This window comes from Crotalus tigris, unplaced genomic scaffold, assembly GCF_016545835.1.
Source record: "Crotalus tigris isolate CLP2741 ecotype Arizona unplaced genomic scaffold, ASM1654583v1 scf7180000019608.391392, whole genome shotgun sequence".
Lineage (NCBI taxonomy): Eukaryota > Metazoa > Chordata > Lepidosauria > Squamata > Viperidae > Crotalus > Crotalus tigris.
Window position 1 is genome coordinate 308,085 of NW_024097621.1, and position 18,440 is coordinate 326,524.

General features: G+C 35.4%; 1 protein-coding gene across 3 annotated transcripts in view; it reads right to left on the bottom strand.

The window, feature by feature from the left end:
* Positions 1 to 18,440, bottom strand: part of RSRC1 (arginine and serine rich coiled-coil 1) — a 167,785-nt gene that overhangs the window by 116,871 nt on the left and 32,474 nt on the right. For all 3 annotated transcript variants that reach the window (XM_039363874.1, XM_039363873.1, XM_039363872.1), the window contains one exon: positions 12,743 to 12,919. In XM_039363874.1, the coding sequence (XP_039219808.1) occupies positions 12,743 to 12,919 (177 nt within the window). The remainder of the gene's footprint in view (positions 1 to 12,742; positions 12,920 to 18,440) is intronic.

Below are 18,440 nucleotides of genomic sequence, written 5' to 3' on the forward strand. Positions count from 1 at the left end.
TACAGAACGGATCACGAGGCAGCTGCTGGTTGTATGAGGCCTTCCTGAAGTCTTGGGCAGCCTTCCCATGGCCTAGTGCAGCCAGCAGCTGCCTTACAAAGGGTCAAATTAGGTGTGCCTCAGCAGCAGCAAGAGGAAGAGGCAAAGATGGGGGGTGGGTGGGCAGGAGGCAGCCAAGTGAAGGGCAGACAAAAGGGCAGAGGTGGAAGGATGTGGGGGGAAGGAATTGAAGCAGAGGCGAGTGCAACAGGGCAATGAGTTGCACCAGGAGAGAAATGGCCTAATAATAGGGTGGCCTTGGCTTAATAACCACAATCAAGATAACTGAAACTCCCATCCCTAAGCAGACAGTTTAGGGATGATTACATTAAACATATGATGTTTTATCTATGACCATATCACTTAGCAATGTAAATTCAGATCCCAATTAGAGTAATTAAGTGAGGGCATCATTCCCAATACAAAGGAGAAACTTAATAGCAATAATGAACCACCTATCGAAGATATAAATTCAGGAACAAAATGCAGCATACCAGATGTCCAATATTTTAATACTGGTTTATCATTACCATAATAAAATACTTCTGGCATTTATAAAGATATACAAATCAATATCTTTGTAGAAGATCTGAAACACAACATACAGTGCTAACTTGTGATGCACTATGATTTTCTTTAGTTTCCTATTCTCCACAAAAACCTACACTTCTGAAACAACTTGCCAACCAAACTACAGGGACATGTCCAGGCAGTCTTTAAGAATCACACACAACTGAACAGAAGAAGAAAAAAAACAGACAATATGGTCTAAATCTATTTTGTGGATAAATTGTCTGCTAATATGTTTATTAATTTACAGAAGGCCTACATAACTAATGGACCATCAAGATGAATGCAGCCTATTAGATATATGTTATGAACAGGTTAATGTCTGCAAAATGCTTTCTCTCCAATACTGTGCACATCTAGCACACAAACTGTAATTATTTGATCTTTTCCTTTTTTATTTAATATATAGTTAAAATATATTAGTGTATTACTAATGAACAGTAAAAGATTTTTTCTAAAATCATGTGTAAACATCAATATATTATCTGACTTCTGAAATGCTGCAGCTCAACTTATACTTTAAAAAAACTGTGTTTGTGTGTGTGTGTGTGTGTGAGAGAGAGAGAGAGAGAGAAAGATGGAAGGAGGGAGGGAGGGGGAGAGAGAGAGAGAGAGAGAGAGAGAGAGAGAGAGAGAGAGAGAGAGAGAGAGAGAGAGAGAGAGAGAATGTGCATGAACATATTTTTTCTTGTAGGTCCATTGAAAAATAAAACTTTAATTGCTGTAAACAAAATATTTTATGAAAGACATATGCTTGGTTTTTTTAATATTTTCCAAAGCTTATAGAACAGCTGATTAGCAAAACTAAAGTATAATCACAAGGTTTTAGAATCACATTTCTAATCTTGTTTTAATGCTGCATTATATCTTATAACATATAATGCATATAACTTATAACAAAAAGGTCACTATTTCCACTGAATGATTGTTAGAGACTTTCCTGCTTTGATTGCCTGGCAGCAAACTACTGGATACATATTTAGATGATTACTGCATCTTTGGGGGGGGGGGAGATATGAGTGCAGTTTAGTAGTTCTGAATGCTACTCTAACTACTTAAAATCAGTAAAGAGATTACAGCTCACATTAACTGGATTTTCACAGCTCCCAATCATTCTGTTTCAATTGTTCATACACACATTAAGGGAATCCAGTCAAACAAGAGCCAGTTGCTTCTACAATGTAGAAAAAAAATTTCTTTAGGTTTAAAAATATTTGAGAACAAAATCAAATATAAGCTACACAATATTTCCAATTAATAGCCAAGTCTATATATTATTTCAAACAACACATCTCTAAAAACATTGCTACCGCTCTGTTGAATAAGGTAGGCCTTAAAAAGTGTTTCAAGTAAGTTAATAAATCTTTTTGTAAATGGCTTAAAGAAGAGGGCTTGGGGGTGTACTGGTACAAGAATCTTGGACAGAAGAAGCTCACTGGATGACTTTGTGTCAGTCATTGTTAGTTCAATTTACATCACAAGTTTATTGCTTCGAGAACAAATGGGTGGAAAGAATTTTAAATACACAGACAAATTACAAGACTTACCAAATTTAAAAAGAAAATAAAAGGCACAACTTCTCGAAGTGATATGGCATGATATAAATCCAATGAATATAAAACTTTACTTGGTTATCATACCTCTTTCAAATAATACACACTACATATATTTAGAATACTCTAATAGTTAATTAATACATTTCATTACATAAGAATTAGCTTAGCCAATAAAACTTTTTTAACTATCCAAAATATTTAATTTTCAATTGTAGGATAAACAAATCAGTTGATTTTAATAAAATTGTATTGCCTGCTTTTTATAAGCATGCTTTTACTACTATTGATTATATAAATTAATTCATGGTCATTTTCTAATTCATTAGAAAATTCTTATAACATCACTATGATTATACACTGCAGAATGATGTGCTACCAAAAAATAAGCTCAGGCTGAAGCAATATGTATTCAGTAGGTTCTTCTTGAATGCACATTTCTGAAAGAGTCAGGGGTTCAGATTAGCTCTGCAAACAATCTTCTATGCAAATCCTCAGCTTTACCATCACAAAGTAGGAAATCATATCCTCAGGTCATGACAGCTGTTGTCTTCTGAAACCATTCCAGTTTGTCTATTATATATGTATTACGTAATACACAAGGTTCCTTGATCTCTTTATGGGCTTTATACCCTCCTAACTTCCTGCTTAAGTTTTCGATGTCTGAGATCGGCTACTCACCTAGATGCGAAAGTTATATTCAAGCAGATATTTATTAATGTTGTGTAAGCACTTAATGTCTGAAGGCAAAACAGTGCTTTAGAAGCCACAGGAGCATTCATAAGCACCTCTATGCAATTTTTGAAAGAAGCTGTATCTTTTCCTGGTATCACCTATTTTTGATGAAACAATGTTCTTGACCATGTAGAATTTGGATAGGGCAGAACAAGAGATTCTTCCTTCCATATAACTAAGGTTTCAGTGTCCCTTTTTTACCAGGATTACAAGAACCAACTTTTTTTACATTTCATATTATTTGTACAAACCAAGAATATGAAAGAATAATTAATTTTTATTTTAATAAAAGCAAAGTATTTAAAACAGTTTAATTGTACCAAATCACATGAAGATCAGTATAATAAAGTCAGAACAAGACAAGAAAGAGAAGGACAGAGAGGGAGCAAAGGAACACTGAAAAGAAATGACAGGCTGATGACATTTCTCTAAATAATAATAATAATAATAATAATAATAATAATAATAATAATAATAATAATAATGTCATCTTGGAGGTCATCTAGTCCAACCTCCTGCTCAGGCAGGAAACCCTATACCATTTCAGACAAATGGCTGTCCAGTCTCTTGTTAAAAACTTCCAGTGTTGGAGCATTCACCACTTCTGAAGGGAGGTTGTTCCACTGGTTAATTGTTCTAACTGTCAGAAAGTTTCTCCTTAGTTCTAGGTTGCTTCTCTCCTTGATTAGTTTCCATCCGTTGCTTCTTGTCCTGCCTTCAGGCGCCTTGGAAAACAGCTTGACTCCCTCTTCTTTGTGGCAGCTTTTGAGATATTGGAACACTGCTATACATTCCCTCTCAACTTTATCTTAGTGTTACGTTTTCTCTTCAGAATTTAGACATGAATCTCAGATCCAATCCGATAATTGGTATAAAATCCTTACTTGTCTGAAGATATCCAACTGATATCAAAACCAGTTAGGTTAAGTGGTTAAAGTGTTAACTTAGAAACCAGGAAACTGTTGAGTTCTGGCATCTCTTAGGCGCGAAAGCCACCTGGATAACTTTGGGCCAGTCACTCTCTCTCAGCCCAACTTGCCTCACAGGGGTGCGGTTATGAGAAAAATAAGAAGCAGAAATATTAGGTATGTTTGCCATCTTGAGTTATATATAAAAAAGGCAATATAAATAATATTTATATTATTTCAGGCAAAGAAACTTGTAATTCTGCCTTCCTCAGAATCCCAATTTCTCACTGGAAGAGAATAGTGGTCTTAGAATCATAATTTACCAGCTAACTAACAGGCTCCTTATTTTAAATAACTGAATAGCTTTCATGTCATTCCCGCCAATGTATGGAAATACAAATATTTAGAACAAAAATCATTAATTAATCCATTTTACCAGTATTTCATATAGAATACCAGATTATTTTATAGAACTCTGCAAATTCTACTTGTATGTAGCACTTAAAATGTGAATAAAATCCCCTGAATGGCTTCCCTTCCTTAGCAATATTGATTGGCTTTGAAATAGGCTGAAAGACTGAGGAACAAGAGGTATTATTGCAGATGCTCATAATTGAGAAAGCCAAACAATAAAAAAAATCATATTGGTTATAGAAAGCTCATTACTGTTTGGACTGTGTGAAACTGTGAAATGTCTTTAGGAAAATGGGATCCCAGAATAGCTTATTGTCCTTGTGCAAAAACAATACATAGAATAGGAATCCAAAGTCCAAATGGTTCATGGCAAAGGAGACTGGCTCCAGGTTTGCAAAAGACTGAGGCAAGTCTGTATGTTTTCCTTTTATTTATCCTATATGTTGAATATTTTAAAGGATTTGGATTGGTAGAAGATGAGCATGGATTTAAAACTGGAAGCAGAAACATCAATACTCTGCACTAGGCTAATTATTCTACTGTGATAAGTAAAAGTGCAAATGATCTGCAAACTCTAGTAATGGAAATAATAGAACTATGAAAAATGGGACTATGGTTAAATATGAAGACTAAACTAACCAGAACTGACAATGAAGATATTGGGGCAAGCTATGTTGTGTAGAATAGATTACAGGATCTTAAGAGACTTGCAGATTAACAGTGCAAAATTAAAATTCCGTATAATATTTTGAATAATGTATTTGCGTCTTTTACTAAACATATTCATTCAAAATAATTCACAGCTAATACAGCAGATATGCAGCTTAAGGGAAGCCTTCATCCAGTAAAATTATGTCAACCGATTACCAGTTTTGTTACTCAAGGAGTTTTTAATTGTCATTATGGTATTTGACTGAGATGTTCAATATGTTGATTAAATTAATCCTGCATAGGTATCAAATAGCACAAATATTTAAATGAGGCATCAATCCAAATACACTTAAAATAGAATAGGTAGGCTATGCAAACTGTGCGTTGGAAAAAAAAATCAATAAATCAATTCAATAATAAATGTATAACTGAACAAACAATGCTGCTATTTATTCTATGGAAAAGCTTTGAATTGTTTTACAGGTGTACTTCATCCAATCAAACATTTAGCATTTGTTAATCCTGAAAGATGACAAGACCTCTTTAAAACATCTCATCTTTTTCAATAAATTTTGCATAGAAACATGTTTCTCAAACACAGAGTTCCCTGCTGTCACATTGGAAGCATGATAAATGTTTAATGAAAACAACACCACACAGCTTGATGTCAGACAACAGCTATCACACAGACCCACTTTGATCTAAACCGGCACTTAAAAAGAGTTCTGAGCATGGTATATACTACAGAACTCTTATAACCTATATGCAAATTAGATAAAATTAGCATAAATGACTCCCTGCTGCATAAAGTATTATGAGGTAAAGAAAAAAGGCAAGTTCCAACAATCTATGATTGCTGTCAAATTCAGGGCACTTAAACAGTCCTTGTTTATTTTGAACATTAGATGTACTAAGAATTATTGACAAAGTCATTAGCTATGAAAAGAATGATAATAATGAGTTAATTTAAAATGAAAAACACTAATAAATATTTTACTAAGAAGCTACTTAAAAAGATTACCAGTAAGGCCAGCAGCACTGTTTTTTAAATTTTATGAAATTTATGGAACATGAGTCCGTGTTACAAACATGATATAAGCAAGAAGTGCCAAATGTGAATTTTTTGGCTTACTTAAGAAAAATTGCTTTCCATTGTAAAGAAAAATATATATTACCCACATATTTCCCATTGTTATAATACATATAATATTACATTTTTAGAATGAGAAATCTTTTTTTTTTAAGTTTTCATTAATAAAAGTTAGCTCTGAAGGTAGTGATTCTAAACATTTTTGCTCTTTGAATAGATACAGAAGGAACTGTGGCATAGTTTTTCAATTGATCATTTCATACCTCCAGTTATGCTAAAAGTAAACCTAAAATGTATCTAAGGATACACATAATAATTTCAATTTATTACCATTATTTTCTCACCTTACTATTTGATTAAGATGTTAGTGTGGCTTTAACACATTAAAGGAATTCTGCACCATCATTTCCAGAAGTTAGGCAAATTTAAATGAACGCTATAGAATATAAAACTTTGAACATCCTATTCTTTATCCATTCATTGCTTTTTGCTCTTGCTGAAAGTTCTGGAGAAGTGCAAACCCTAAAAATATGTTTAGATAGTTTAGTGGTCCTCATGAAACATGAATTATGGATTTTATTTATTACAGAATATTTTTTAAAAGATCAAAAATTACTTTCTCAACATAACAAAATCTTTGAAGATTCTCATTTATTTTGCATTTTTAATTTTTAAAGGGAAAGAAACCCTTAAAATGGATAATATTCTAAATGTAGAATTATTTTAAGAATAGAACAATGAGGTTCAAATAATAACTTTCAGTTATTAAGCTGTTTTCTCATGGTAGGTAGCATCTAACTCAGAACATCATTGGTTTAATATGTACATGCATTTGTTCTGTGCAAAATTTTTCTACTATGTCCTGTTCTTATTCAAGTTGCACTAAATAACTCTTCAGAATGACATAGCTATAAAGAGAAAAATTACTTAGATCCATATTCCCTATACAGATATTTTTTGATCCCTGTCTGATTAAATGAAAATTCAATCCCACTTAAAAGGTATATAAGGAATTAATTACTTCAAGAACATTCCTTCAATTTCATTCACAAGTCTAGTATAAATTTTTTGGTTTCAATTATCATATACTAGTTGATCACTGAGAACAAAAATATTGTAATTTTAATTATATAATAATTATGAATATTACACAGAATAAAATCAGTCAAGAAAATATTTCATTAATTATTAAACTAATTAGTTTATTAACCTATCTTAATATGTGGATTCTAAACCACCTGGGTTTTTGTTTTGTTTTGTTTCAAGAAAAGTCATATTAAAGTATTTAGAGTTGAAACAATTTAGGAATTAAGTGTATGTTTTACCTAGTTAACAATCTATGTCTCCAAAATTATTGGAAAGATTCAAATTCAAGAGAACCACTGCAAAGTAGTATTGATATATAAATCCTAGAACTCTCTAACCTTTCTAGAATTTAAAAAGAAAATGTAAAAATAAAAGATTAACAGAAGCTATTTAGTTTATTTACATATTTAATAAACTGCCAACTAATATTTTTAGACAAAGACAATTATTAAATGATGCTTAATAGTAGACTAGAAGGGCATCTAGAATTTTTTTTTTTGCAAGAGAGTACTTCACTACAAATTATTTTAACATAGTATAATGCTTTTTTAAAAATAATATTAAATTTATTAAAATTTTATATACCACCATTTAAAAAATTTGCTGCAGTATGTAATCTTTAGCAAAGTTAAGATTGCAATCATCACTTGTAGATACAACCTGGAAGCAATTCATTTCTTCAGAGAAGCTGAATCAGAGAGAAAGCTCAAAAGCATAGATGTGCCAAATGCTCATGTGTATATATAAAGTAATAAATCAGAGACAGATGTAAGCACTAGATTTAAATTAATTTGCTTCAGACTTATGCACATTTTGACAATATTAGAATCAGGAGAGTAACTTAAGTATCACAGTATAGAAAATGCATTTACTTACTCCAGACATGAAAAAGAAGTACCTAACACAGTGTAGTCATTTTTGGAAATCTGATAGATGACTTTTATTAGAATAAAAGGTTCCACTGAACAACAACTCACAAAGAGATCTATTAAAATGATCTTCCAGTATTTTTGCTAATGAAAAACATCTGGTTAGATTATGGTCATGCAATAAATACTTCTTTCTTCAATAAATCATAATGTTGATGTTCCGATTATGTATTTAAATCTAGCATCATTGCTATGTCATATAAACCAATTATCTTAAGAAGTGAAAATGTCATTATATAAACAGTATAAGAAAAAAATAGTAACATTTTAAATATTTAAGCATTTTAAAAAGAAAATTAAATAGATATTTGAACTTAGCACTTAGACTTATATACTTATATATGCAATAGCACTTAGACTTATATATTTCTTCACAGTGCTTTACAGCCCACTCTAAATGGTTTACAGAATCAGCATATTGCCCCCAACAATCTGGGTCCTCATTTTACCGATCTCGAAAGGATGGAAGGTTGAGTCAACCTTGAGCCAGTGAGACTCGAACTGCCGAACTGTTGGCAGCAGCAATAAGTACTGCGTTCTAACCACTGCGCCACCACACCTCTATTATCTGATTAAATGAAGGAAAGAAAATGATCTATAGCAAAATAATCCAGTATAAATCATTTGCCAGAATTACTGAATTTTGGTGTCCTTGGTAATTTCTGAGCTTGGTGGTTTTCATTCAGATGTTTCATTACCAAACTAGGTAACATCAATAATGTTATAAGAGAGTGGGGTTTGCTCTTATATTTATATACTAATTGTATATAAAATAGTACATGGTATATAAAAATAAGTGCAGAATCCACTTCTAACACTGATGTTACCTAGTTTGGTAATAAACATCCGCAAGAAAAACATCATTACTGAACTTACAACACTGCCACGTAACAAGAAGGAATGATCTAATCTGATCCTCAAATTTCCAACCGTTTTTAGAAAATGTCCCATTTATTTTAGCAAACATGACTAGGGTATAAATGTAAAATACCAGTTTTCTGCAAGCACAATATGCAGTGTAAATGTAATGCTCTTCTTTCAAAGTAATTCCCATTGTTTCCTATAACTGCCTATTTATTAGAACATCTAAATTCTGTATCCATTGATCATATTTTACATATTAGGTTTCTGAATATTGGGAAGATTTTTACTCATGTCATTTTAAAAGAAATGCTCTTTGAAATGGTGTACTTTCTCAATCTAAGAGGTCCTTGGTGCTCACTGAGATTAGTTGTTTTCTTGCAGAAGTTTCATTACCCAACTAAGTAACATCATCATGCTACCAATCTACTCTGTCCCAATTAATCTGTCTTCAATCCTTTCAATACATACAAATCACAAGGGGGGCTATTTTGTATTGACTTGCATTGCTTTTTAGATATAGTCCAGACTGTCTGTCTGATTTAATACTTTTATGAATTTTTTGGTTCTCTATACCATCCATTAGAATTGGATGGTATAATAAAGTATTACCATTTTCTCTTTCTAATAATTCAGGTTATATAATGTTTATTCAGAATGCTTCCCTCCCGTCAATATTAGCTTAATGAGGAAGAGTAAATCAAAGCAGACAAAGTGGAGACTAATAGTTTAAAGAAGTAGATCTTCCAAATCCAAATGAGGTTACATTCACCAGAAAGTGCAGATATGAAGTTGGAAGATGGGCAGTAGTGGGATCCAAATATGTGAACAACCAGTTCTCTGTGTGGATGCCACTTCCGGAAGTCCATTCTGGGCCTGGGCAACAAAAAAGTAGCTATCAGTTCTGCTGGACTGGTGCGAACTGGCTGAATCCCACCACTGGAGATGGGTTTTTTTCAGGTTTTATACACTGAGACCTTAGTATGACTAACTTTAACTGAAGAAAGCAAACTTTAAAATACTAGTGATCTCTAGGACTGACTACTATAACAAACTCTACATGCCTCTGCATCTAATCACAAAACTTTTGATGATACAAAACTCAGCGATCAGGATGGTTTCTGGAAAAACTCAAAAGAGCCACATTATGACTGTGCTTAAAAGCACACACCAGCGGCCAATTTCCTTCTGGCTGAATTACAAAATGCTGGTTATTAGTTTTAAAAACCTAAATGGCTTGTGATTTTTTTTTCCACAGCTCACATTATCTGAGGAAGTTTTCCCCTTTATATAATATTTTTATTGAAATTTAAAAATTAAAAAACTAATACAAACTAATAAAAATATGAAAAATAAAAATAAAAAATAAAAAGTGCAAGGAGAAGGAAAAGAGGGAGAAAAAATTGTTTAAAAAGGGGGAAAATGTTAACAAAATGACTTCCCCTTTCATCAAGACAAGTACAATTTCCGTAATTTATCACCTTCTGATATTTTAACCTAAAATCTCTTTGTATTATACCTCATTTTTTATTTATTAGCCAACAATGAAGCTTCATTAGTCAATCTTAATCCAGCAAATTGAAATCCATACATCCAAGTCACTGCTCTGATTTATTATTTGTTTATCTCTTTTAACTATTAAAACAGCAACTGGTTTCATTTGTAAATCCATATAACATCTTTGTCAATGTCATTCTTGTCACCTGTCAATTTTAAATACATATCCAAAACAGCCTAATTCTCAGTTCTATCCTCTTCTCTTTTGAGTCCATTTTACAGAAACGAAGTTCTGAGTGCACTGTTACCAAAAAATGTTGAATTTTTCTAGAGTTAAAATACTTTCTCTGTTCAGTATTAGTGGGACTTCTCTTTTAATTATAATCTTTCTAGCTGCTTCTAGTACCCAGCCTTCAAAGTCTCAAGACGTTTTTCTCTAATCCATATTTTCCCAGAAAAAAATTTCTTACACTTAAATTCAAAATATTCATATATTTTAAGACATTTTTAAACAAACCACAACACATTCTTACAATTATTTCATTATCTTGCTTCTAGCGAATCCCTTAATCTGTTTAAAAGTTTTCCAAAATCAACATTCTAATCACTCTTTTGCTAATTATTTCCAAATAAATACCGGGTTATGTTCTTCAACTTACATAAAATCTCTTTTGCTAAGAATTGAAGGAAAATAGTACAGTGTAATAAAATCAGTCTTCTGAAGATTCTTAATATCCAAAAGAAATTTACAAACCATATCCAGTGAAAGTGATTAAGAAAGAAAGCCGACGAACTCAGTGTCTCTTTTGAAGGCTCCAAACCACTGCTTGGGCAAAACTGACTCTCCCAGCTCACAAAGCTAAACCCATCAAAGATTGTTTTATGGGGGGAACATCTACATGATGCACTAAGGGTGATCCCAGGTCCTCTTCTTAATCCAGAGAGGAGTTTGGGGAACCAACTCATTCATCAACTCCTCTTTTCACCACAGTCATTAGCTCCTCACTCTAGCAAAACTGTCCTGAGTTTGCCATGCTTCCTGGAAGAAGTTTTCCTATAGTTGTCATAATTGTTTTAATCTTTAAACATGTTTCTACTGAAATCACTAAGAAAATTCATATATACTTATGATAATTTTCTCAGCCTGCTGCATATATTTATTTTATACTGTTTTTCATTATTTTAGAATTGTTTACTGCCCAGATTGAGATGGACAGCTATGTAAAATAAAATAAATGGTTTATCTAAAGCAGTAAAATTGGGAGGGGGGGCTTTTATTATTACAGTAATCGTGGGTAAAGAAATTAAAAAAAAACATAGAAAAGGGACTATTTCTCAGACTCAGGCTTTCATTAAAATTCTCAGGCTTTCATTTAAAATGTTCTCTGAAGGTATTCCTTTAGAAAGAAGATCCCATTGGGGGATCAAAATTAATTGCTAAATTTTGAAAATATTTGCAAAAAAATTGAAACAATATCCTTCTTTTCACCATTAGTTTTTATTTCTTAAAAAATATAGAGTTTTTTTCTTAAAAAATATTTTATAACAGCTAATGGAGTAAATATTTTTATACAGCTCAGAAAATATTTTACAAATATGTCAATTTTAATTTTTATTATGGGAAATATCAACAAATGTAATGCATACAAAAAAAAATTCTTGTTGGGGTCTTTTGGGAGTTTTAAAAGTGGGACCCTACTCCAGATGTTTTCACTTGAAGAAACTGAGAAGAGAGCAGTTTCTGTTGAATACCAAACCCATTGCTTGCTATTATATACTAGACAAAATCTGTTCTGTTTCTACGCCTTTGGTGATGTATGCTATATAATTTTATTTTGCAATTCCTTTGCTTTATAGAGCTATTTTGTTGGTAAATAAACTACTCTTTCATCTGCTTTTATTTGATATATTAACATACTCTTTTATCATATTCCTACTTTGCATGAGGACCCAGATTGTTGGGGGCAATGTAAATATATATATATATATACATTGCTTACTGGTGTACACCGCTTAGAGAGAGCTTGCACTTAAAAAAGCGGTATATAAGTCTCATAAATAAAATAAATAAATAAAAATGTGTATTTTCTGTTTAAAGATAAGGATTTGACCTAAAAGATGGCCTTCCATTTACACCAATTCCCCCTCTCTCTGCAAGTTCCTTATCATATCCATTTGCAAGAGGCCTGTGAAACTGAACTATACAGGGCATAAACAGGAACAGTAGTAGAAAAGCCTCAGGAAGAACATTTAAAAAAGCACTGCTGAATTAAATTAAAGGGCATCCATATAGTTCCGCATCCATTTTCTTACAAGAGCCAATTAAATTTCTGTGAAAAGCCCATAAAATGAAATGTCATATAACACCATTCAAAATAGCTTATTTAACGTGTTTCTCTTGTTACCTACCCACTTTTGTTGTAATGCTGCTCTTTCTCTTTCCCTCTGGATCTTTCCTTCTCCCTTGCTTTCTCTTTATCCCTGCCTTTACGTCTTTCTTTCTCACGAGACCCACTATGGGTTCTCCTGTGACTAGTTCTTTCGCTGCTGCGACTGTAGGATCGTTGTTGGGGTCTGGAATGTGATCTATAATTAGAAAAATCAACAAAAAACATGTAAAGCAACAACTACAAAAACCAATTACAATAATTTTAATAGTGATATACACTTATGCTTAGACCTAGTTTGTTCATAAATACATATTTTTTAAAAAGATGCAAATAAAAGTAAGTATGTGGGAAAAAAATCTAAAAGAAATTAATCAAGCATGAGGGAACAAGTACATCACAAGCAGAGATTTATCATTTCCTTCAAAACATGGAGAAACAAGAACGGAACCTGTGGTGGTCTCCCATGGAGAATGAGACACGCACGCAGGTATCTCGGGATGAGAGCCCAGAGCTGACTCCAGCACCCTCTTTTATTGTTACTAAGGTTTTTACATCACACAGCATAATCAAAAGACGTATATAGGGGTGGTTACAATGTATCAAATAACAGACACTCTCCAGATACAAGGCTACTGCAGGTGTTCTTATCAGAGTCTGTCCAAAAGGCTGATGAATGTATCCTGTGTCTGAAACAGTTATCTCAGGCCCTTGTGGGAGATGCCCATGGATAGATGCCCATGGACATTTGTGCAATTAGTCCCACATCTCCTGCTTTTCTGTTTTTTCAATGTTACTCACTTCCAGTTCCAGAAGGGATCTTGATTCACTGATTAAGGCGTCCTTCCTAGTGGAGGGCGTAACATTTTTGCACATTTGCAGGAGGGAGGGAATACATTGAATGCAACAACATAGCAATACAAATAATATCAAAATGGTTACTATAATAGAAATCAAAGATCGTAGCCAGGATCCATCCGGTAGCCAGGACCAAAGGGCACCCCAAATATCCACGGTGCCTGATCCATCGCTGCGTAAGGGATTATTTTGGAGCAAAGATTCCATTTTTCTAGCTGTAGCAGAAATATTAGGTTGAAAATCATGTATATATATACAACAATGAGAATGAATTAAGGCACATACACCGCCTTTTGCTGCTAAAATAATATCTAAAGCATACCGATTTTGCAAAACTACTTCCCTTATTTCCCCCATTTCTTGATTAATCATTTTAATGCTGTTAATTGTTTCATTAAACATATGAACAGTCCAATTGTTAAGCAAATGAAGGTCTCTATAGTTCATGGCAACTCCTAGATTGGGTAGAATCCCTCTGCTGATTTGAGTCTCTAAACTACCACCCAATGTTAGGGGTGGATCCGAGGAACCAGTATCACGTTTGTTCCGCAGGCGTCCATCAGGGAGATGAGGCAAGGCATATACAGCAGGAGTCAAAAGGCCCAGTGTACAGGTGCCTTTCCAATCCTTAGGCACCTGGCGATAGGCTCTACGGCCACATAGTAGCCACATATCGGGTAACTCATAATAACCCTGGTGAGACTCATTAGCAAATGTTATTATGGATTCCATGTCAAGGCAAGCCATGTAGGTACTGATGTTTGTCCATTGATTGCTTCGATAAGTGTCATTTATCCTAGTAAGGTTGCTGTTGATGGATTTGCATCTCTTTGCTGAATTCCATATAATAACTTGTTGACAATTACTATAAGTTCCCAAATAAGTAGCAGTACGGAATAGTCCTGTGCTATAAAAACAAAATCTGGCAGGTTCCATTATACGAGCGCCCACAGCATATGTCTTATGCAATGTCTCTGTAGTTATGCTCCACAGCTGCTTCCATCCTGTTTCATTGAACGGGATGGCATGGAAAATAAGGCCACCACGACTGTCACCAGGGATTTGCATGCAGATCCAACAGTTCGTGACGTTAAGTGTAAGAGCAGTGCGCCTGGCATCCCGTACAAAAGCATTAAAAGCCCACAGTCCCTGATCCTCATATGCCTGGCTGAGGTGGTGTACGTTGAGCCATATAAGGACGAACACAACGAGCTGGAGTCCAAATGATCTCGCCATGGTCGTCTATTGCAGCGTAGCCTCGACCCCAGGTAATGAGGGAGGCAGGCCCTTTCCAGGTGGGATCAGGCAAACGTCGATAGTATACCTGGGGGCGTGAAGAATCTGTGGGAGAAGCAGAAAAATGCCTGCTTGCGGCAGTTGAGCCAGGGGTGCCAGAAACATTCAAAAAGTTTAAGGTAAAAAGTACAAGATTAAGAGTGTTTTGTATCCCAGGCAAGCCGGGGGTATTTTCCCCTTTCTTTTTTGCATGCATGTCTAGAGCCTTTTTTACGGTCTGATTGGCTCGATCGCTTGACCAGTGGAGTTATATGGAATGCCAAATTTATGAACAATAGACCAGCGAGAGCAAAACTGCGCAAAGGAGGTGCTGGTATAAGCAGGAGAGTTATCAGTCTTAATTTCTTTTGGATTGCCCAGGGTAGAAAAAGTACGAATACAATGATTAATAACATGTTTAGCAGACTCACCCCTTTGAGGGGTGGCCATAATAAAACCTGAATAGGTGTCAATGGAAACATGCAAATATTTCCAAGGGGCAAATGGCAAATATTGCGTAACATCCATTTGCCAAAGTTGACAGCTCTGCGTCCCTCTTGGGTTGACCCCTTGAGGAACAGAGTGTGCTTGGAGGCTGCAGGTGGGACATTGTTGTATGATAGCCGCAGCCTCCGTAGCTGTTAAAGAAAATTGTTTCATTAAAGCCTTCTTATTTTGATGAAAATATGAATGGCTGTCCCATGGAGTTATGGGAGATAAAACAAGGACGGAAACGTCCTGTTGAGTGGAGGCGGCCGAAGCGGCAGCATCCGCCTTGGCATTGCCTTCGGAGATAATACCAGGGAAAGGTTGGTGACTTCTAATATGAGCAGGAAAAAAACAAGTAGAGCGGGAATGAAGAAGGGATTGAAGTGTGAGAAATAGACTGAGGAGAGAGTCATCCAGTGAGGGTGACACATATGAATCAGATAAAGAGGTGAGAACTTTATATACATAAAGACTATCTAAAATAAGATTAAAAGGTTCAGAAGAAAAAGTTTGTAAGGCCAATATTGTAGCAGCAAGTTCAGCACGCTGAGCAGAAGTTTGAGGAGGAGTAATTTTTGTGTGCCATTGTTCACCCTCCTTCCATACACATGAACCATAAGTCTTGCTGCCATCAACATACAGGGTGACAGCGTTAGGAATGGGAGAGGAGGAAATGGGAGAATGCAGAGAAATTGAAACATTATTAAGGAGTTGGAAGCGAGGGTCAGAGGGAACATGACAGGAAACAGATCCTGCCCAGTCAGCAAGAGAAAGTTGCAATACATTTGAAGAGTATAATTGAAGCAAGTGCCTTGGGGTTGCTTCCCCTTTTGGATTGCAGCTGCAAGAGTGTCCATTTGAAAAGCATTGGTTCCCACAATGCGACAGGCTTTAAGAAAGTCTGCCAGAGTGGCCGTGGGACTGGAAACAATTGGTTTAAGAATGGACTGGCAGTCTGCATTTGCATGTTCATAAGCCAATTTTATGAGGATTTCATTTGCTGCATCTCTGTTTGAAATTTGACGTTCAATGGCAACTTGCAAGCGATTCACAAAGTCTGCATAGGGTTCAGTTGCAGTTTGGCGAATGGCAGAAAAAGATTGAATTGGGGTGCCAGACTCATCAACACGAGCCATGGCAGAAAGAACACAAGCATTAATGATAGGAAATGCAAAGGGAGTAAAAGCTTGAGCATTAAGGGTAGCAAAATTACCTTCCCCAAAGAGTTGTTCTGCTGTGTATTGTGAACCTGGGTGATTAGCTCTCTGTTGTGCCTCTCTTTTATATTCAGATTCAAAGACTACGTATTGTGTTCCGTTAAGAAGCATGCGGAACAAATCTTTCCAATCTTGAGGCAACATTCGATATGCACTAGCAATTGAATGTATCAGTCCTCTAGTATAGGGACTGGTTATGCCATAATCTTTTGTAGCCTTTTTCAATTCTCTGATCATAGCCAGGGGAAGTGTCTCCCAGTCAACCACTATGCCCGCTGCTGTCTGTTGGTAAGTAACAGGGAACAACTCTGTCTCGGATAGTTCAGAAACGCTTAAATCACCATTGTTTAAAGCCTTTTGAAAAGCACCACGGATGATTCCGGGCCGGGAGAGAGGCGGCAACGTGGCAGGAACAGGAGAGGCTATTTGCTGTTTATCAGAATCCATAAAATTTGCAGGGACAGAAGGGTTAAAACCAGCTCCAGGGTGTAAGGGAGTGGCCAACATAACAGACGGATTTTTATAAGGTGGAGGATCTAATAAAGGCTGATGAGGCAATTCAGCATAGGTTTGAATCAGAGTATAGGCAATTTTCCAAAGGCACAAAATCTCTACAGGGGCTTTTGGAGACTGGTGGAGAACAGTACCAATTTTCCTCCATGTATCTACTTTTAAAGATCCAGACTCCGGATAGGATGAGCAGTTAGCCCATACGTAAGCAAGCAATTTAACAGCCTCAGATTTAGAAAGGTGACGGGTTAATTTCTGTTCCTGATCAGTAAGATATTTTTTCCTGCCAAGTAGCCTCAGCTCTTCCACATGCTGCTTTTGAGCGTGAGACATTCCACCCCCCATACTTACGAAGAGGAGTCAGTTGCCAGCAACTTCGTCGGGTGCACCAAGCCTATTCCAGGCGATAAGTAAAGGGTTGGCAGGGACGTATCCTTCAGTGGATCACGTCGGGGTCACCAGATGTGGTGGTCTCCCATGGAGAATGAGACACGCAGACAGGTATCTCGGGATGAGAGCCCAGAGCTGACTCCAGCACCCTCTTTTATTGTTACTAAGGTTTTTACATCACACAGCATAATCAAAAGACGTATATAGGGGTGGTTACAATGTATCAAATAACAGACACTCTCCAGATACAAGGCTACTGCAGGTGTTCTTATCAGAGTCTGTCCAAAAGGCTGATGAATGTATCCTGTGTCTGAAACAGTTATCTCAGGCCCTTGTGGGAGATGCCCATGGATAGATGCCCATGGACATTTGTGCAATTAGTCCCACAGGAACCAGTACCAGATTCTCATACCAAAAGAAGCTCCAGAATGATCCAAATGAACCAGTGTTAAAAGAATACTGTTCATAAAAGAATAAAAAAGCACCCAAGCACAAAAATATTTTGACTATATTCTTAATTCAAATTTTTCAAACTGTGTCCATGGAACCCTATGGTTCTGTGCAAAAGAAAAGAAAAAAGAAAAGAAACCTTTAAAAACCTTTAAATATAGCCCATTTTCTATCACCGGACGTTTATCTTTTGAACAGGGGTTCTGGGAAGGGGTTCTACAGCTTGAAAATGTTTGAAAATCCCTGACTTAGTTGATAACAGGAGAAGTTCTCATCCTCTTTTTTTTCCCTTTTACAGCATCTATACTCCTTCTGAAGCCTGCCTAGAAGAGTAAAAGCTAATCCCGAACTATATGAGATATGCAGTGAAAACACAAAAATAGGAGAGCTGCATTTAGTTTGGGACAATACTCCCCTCTGCAGTTTTGTTTCTTGTTAGAAGGTTACTGTTGATAACTTGTCTTCTTTTAAGAACAATTTTTTCTAGTCTCCTAGACTGGATCACATGAGATACTAAGAACAGCAAAAAAA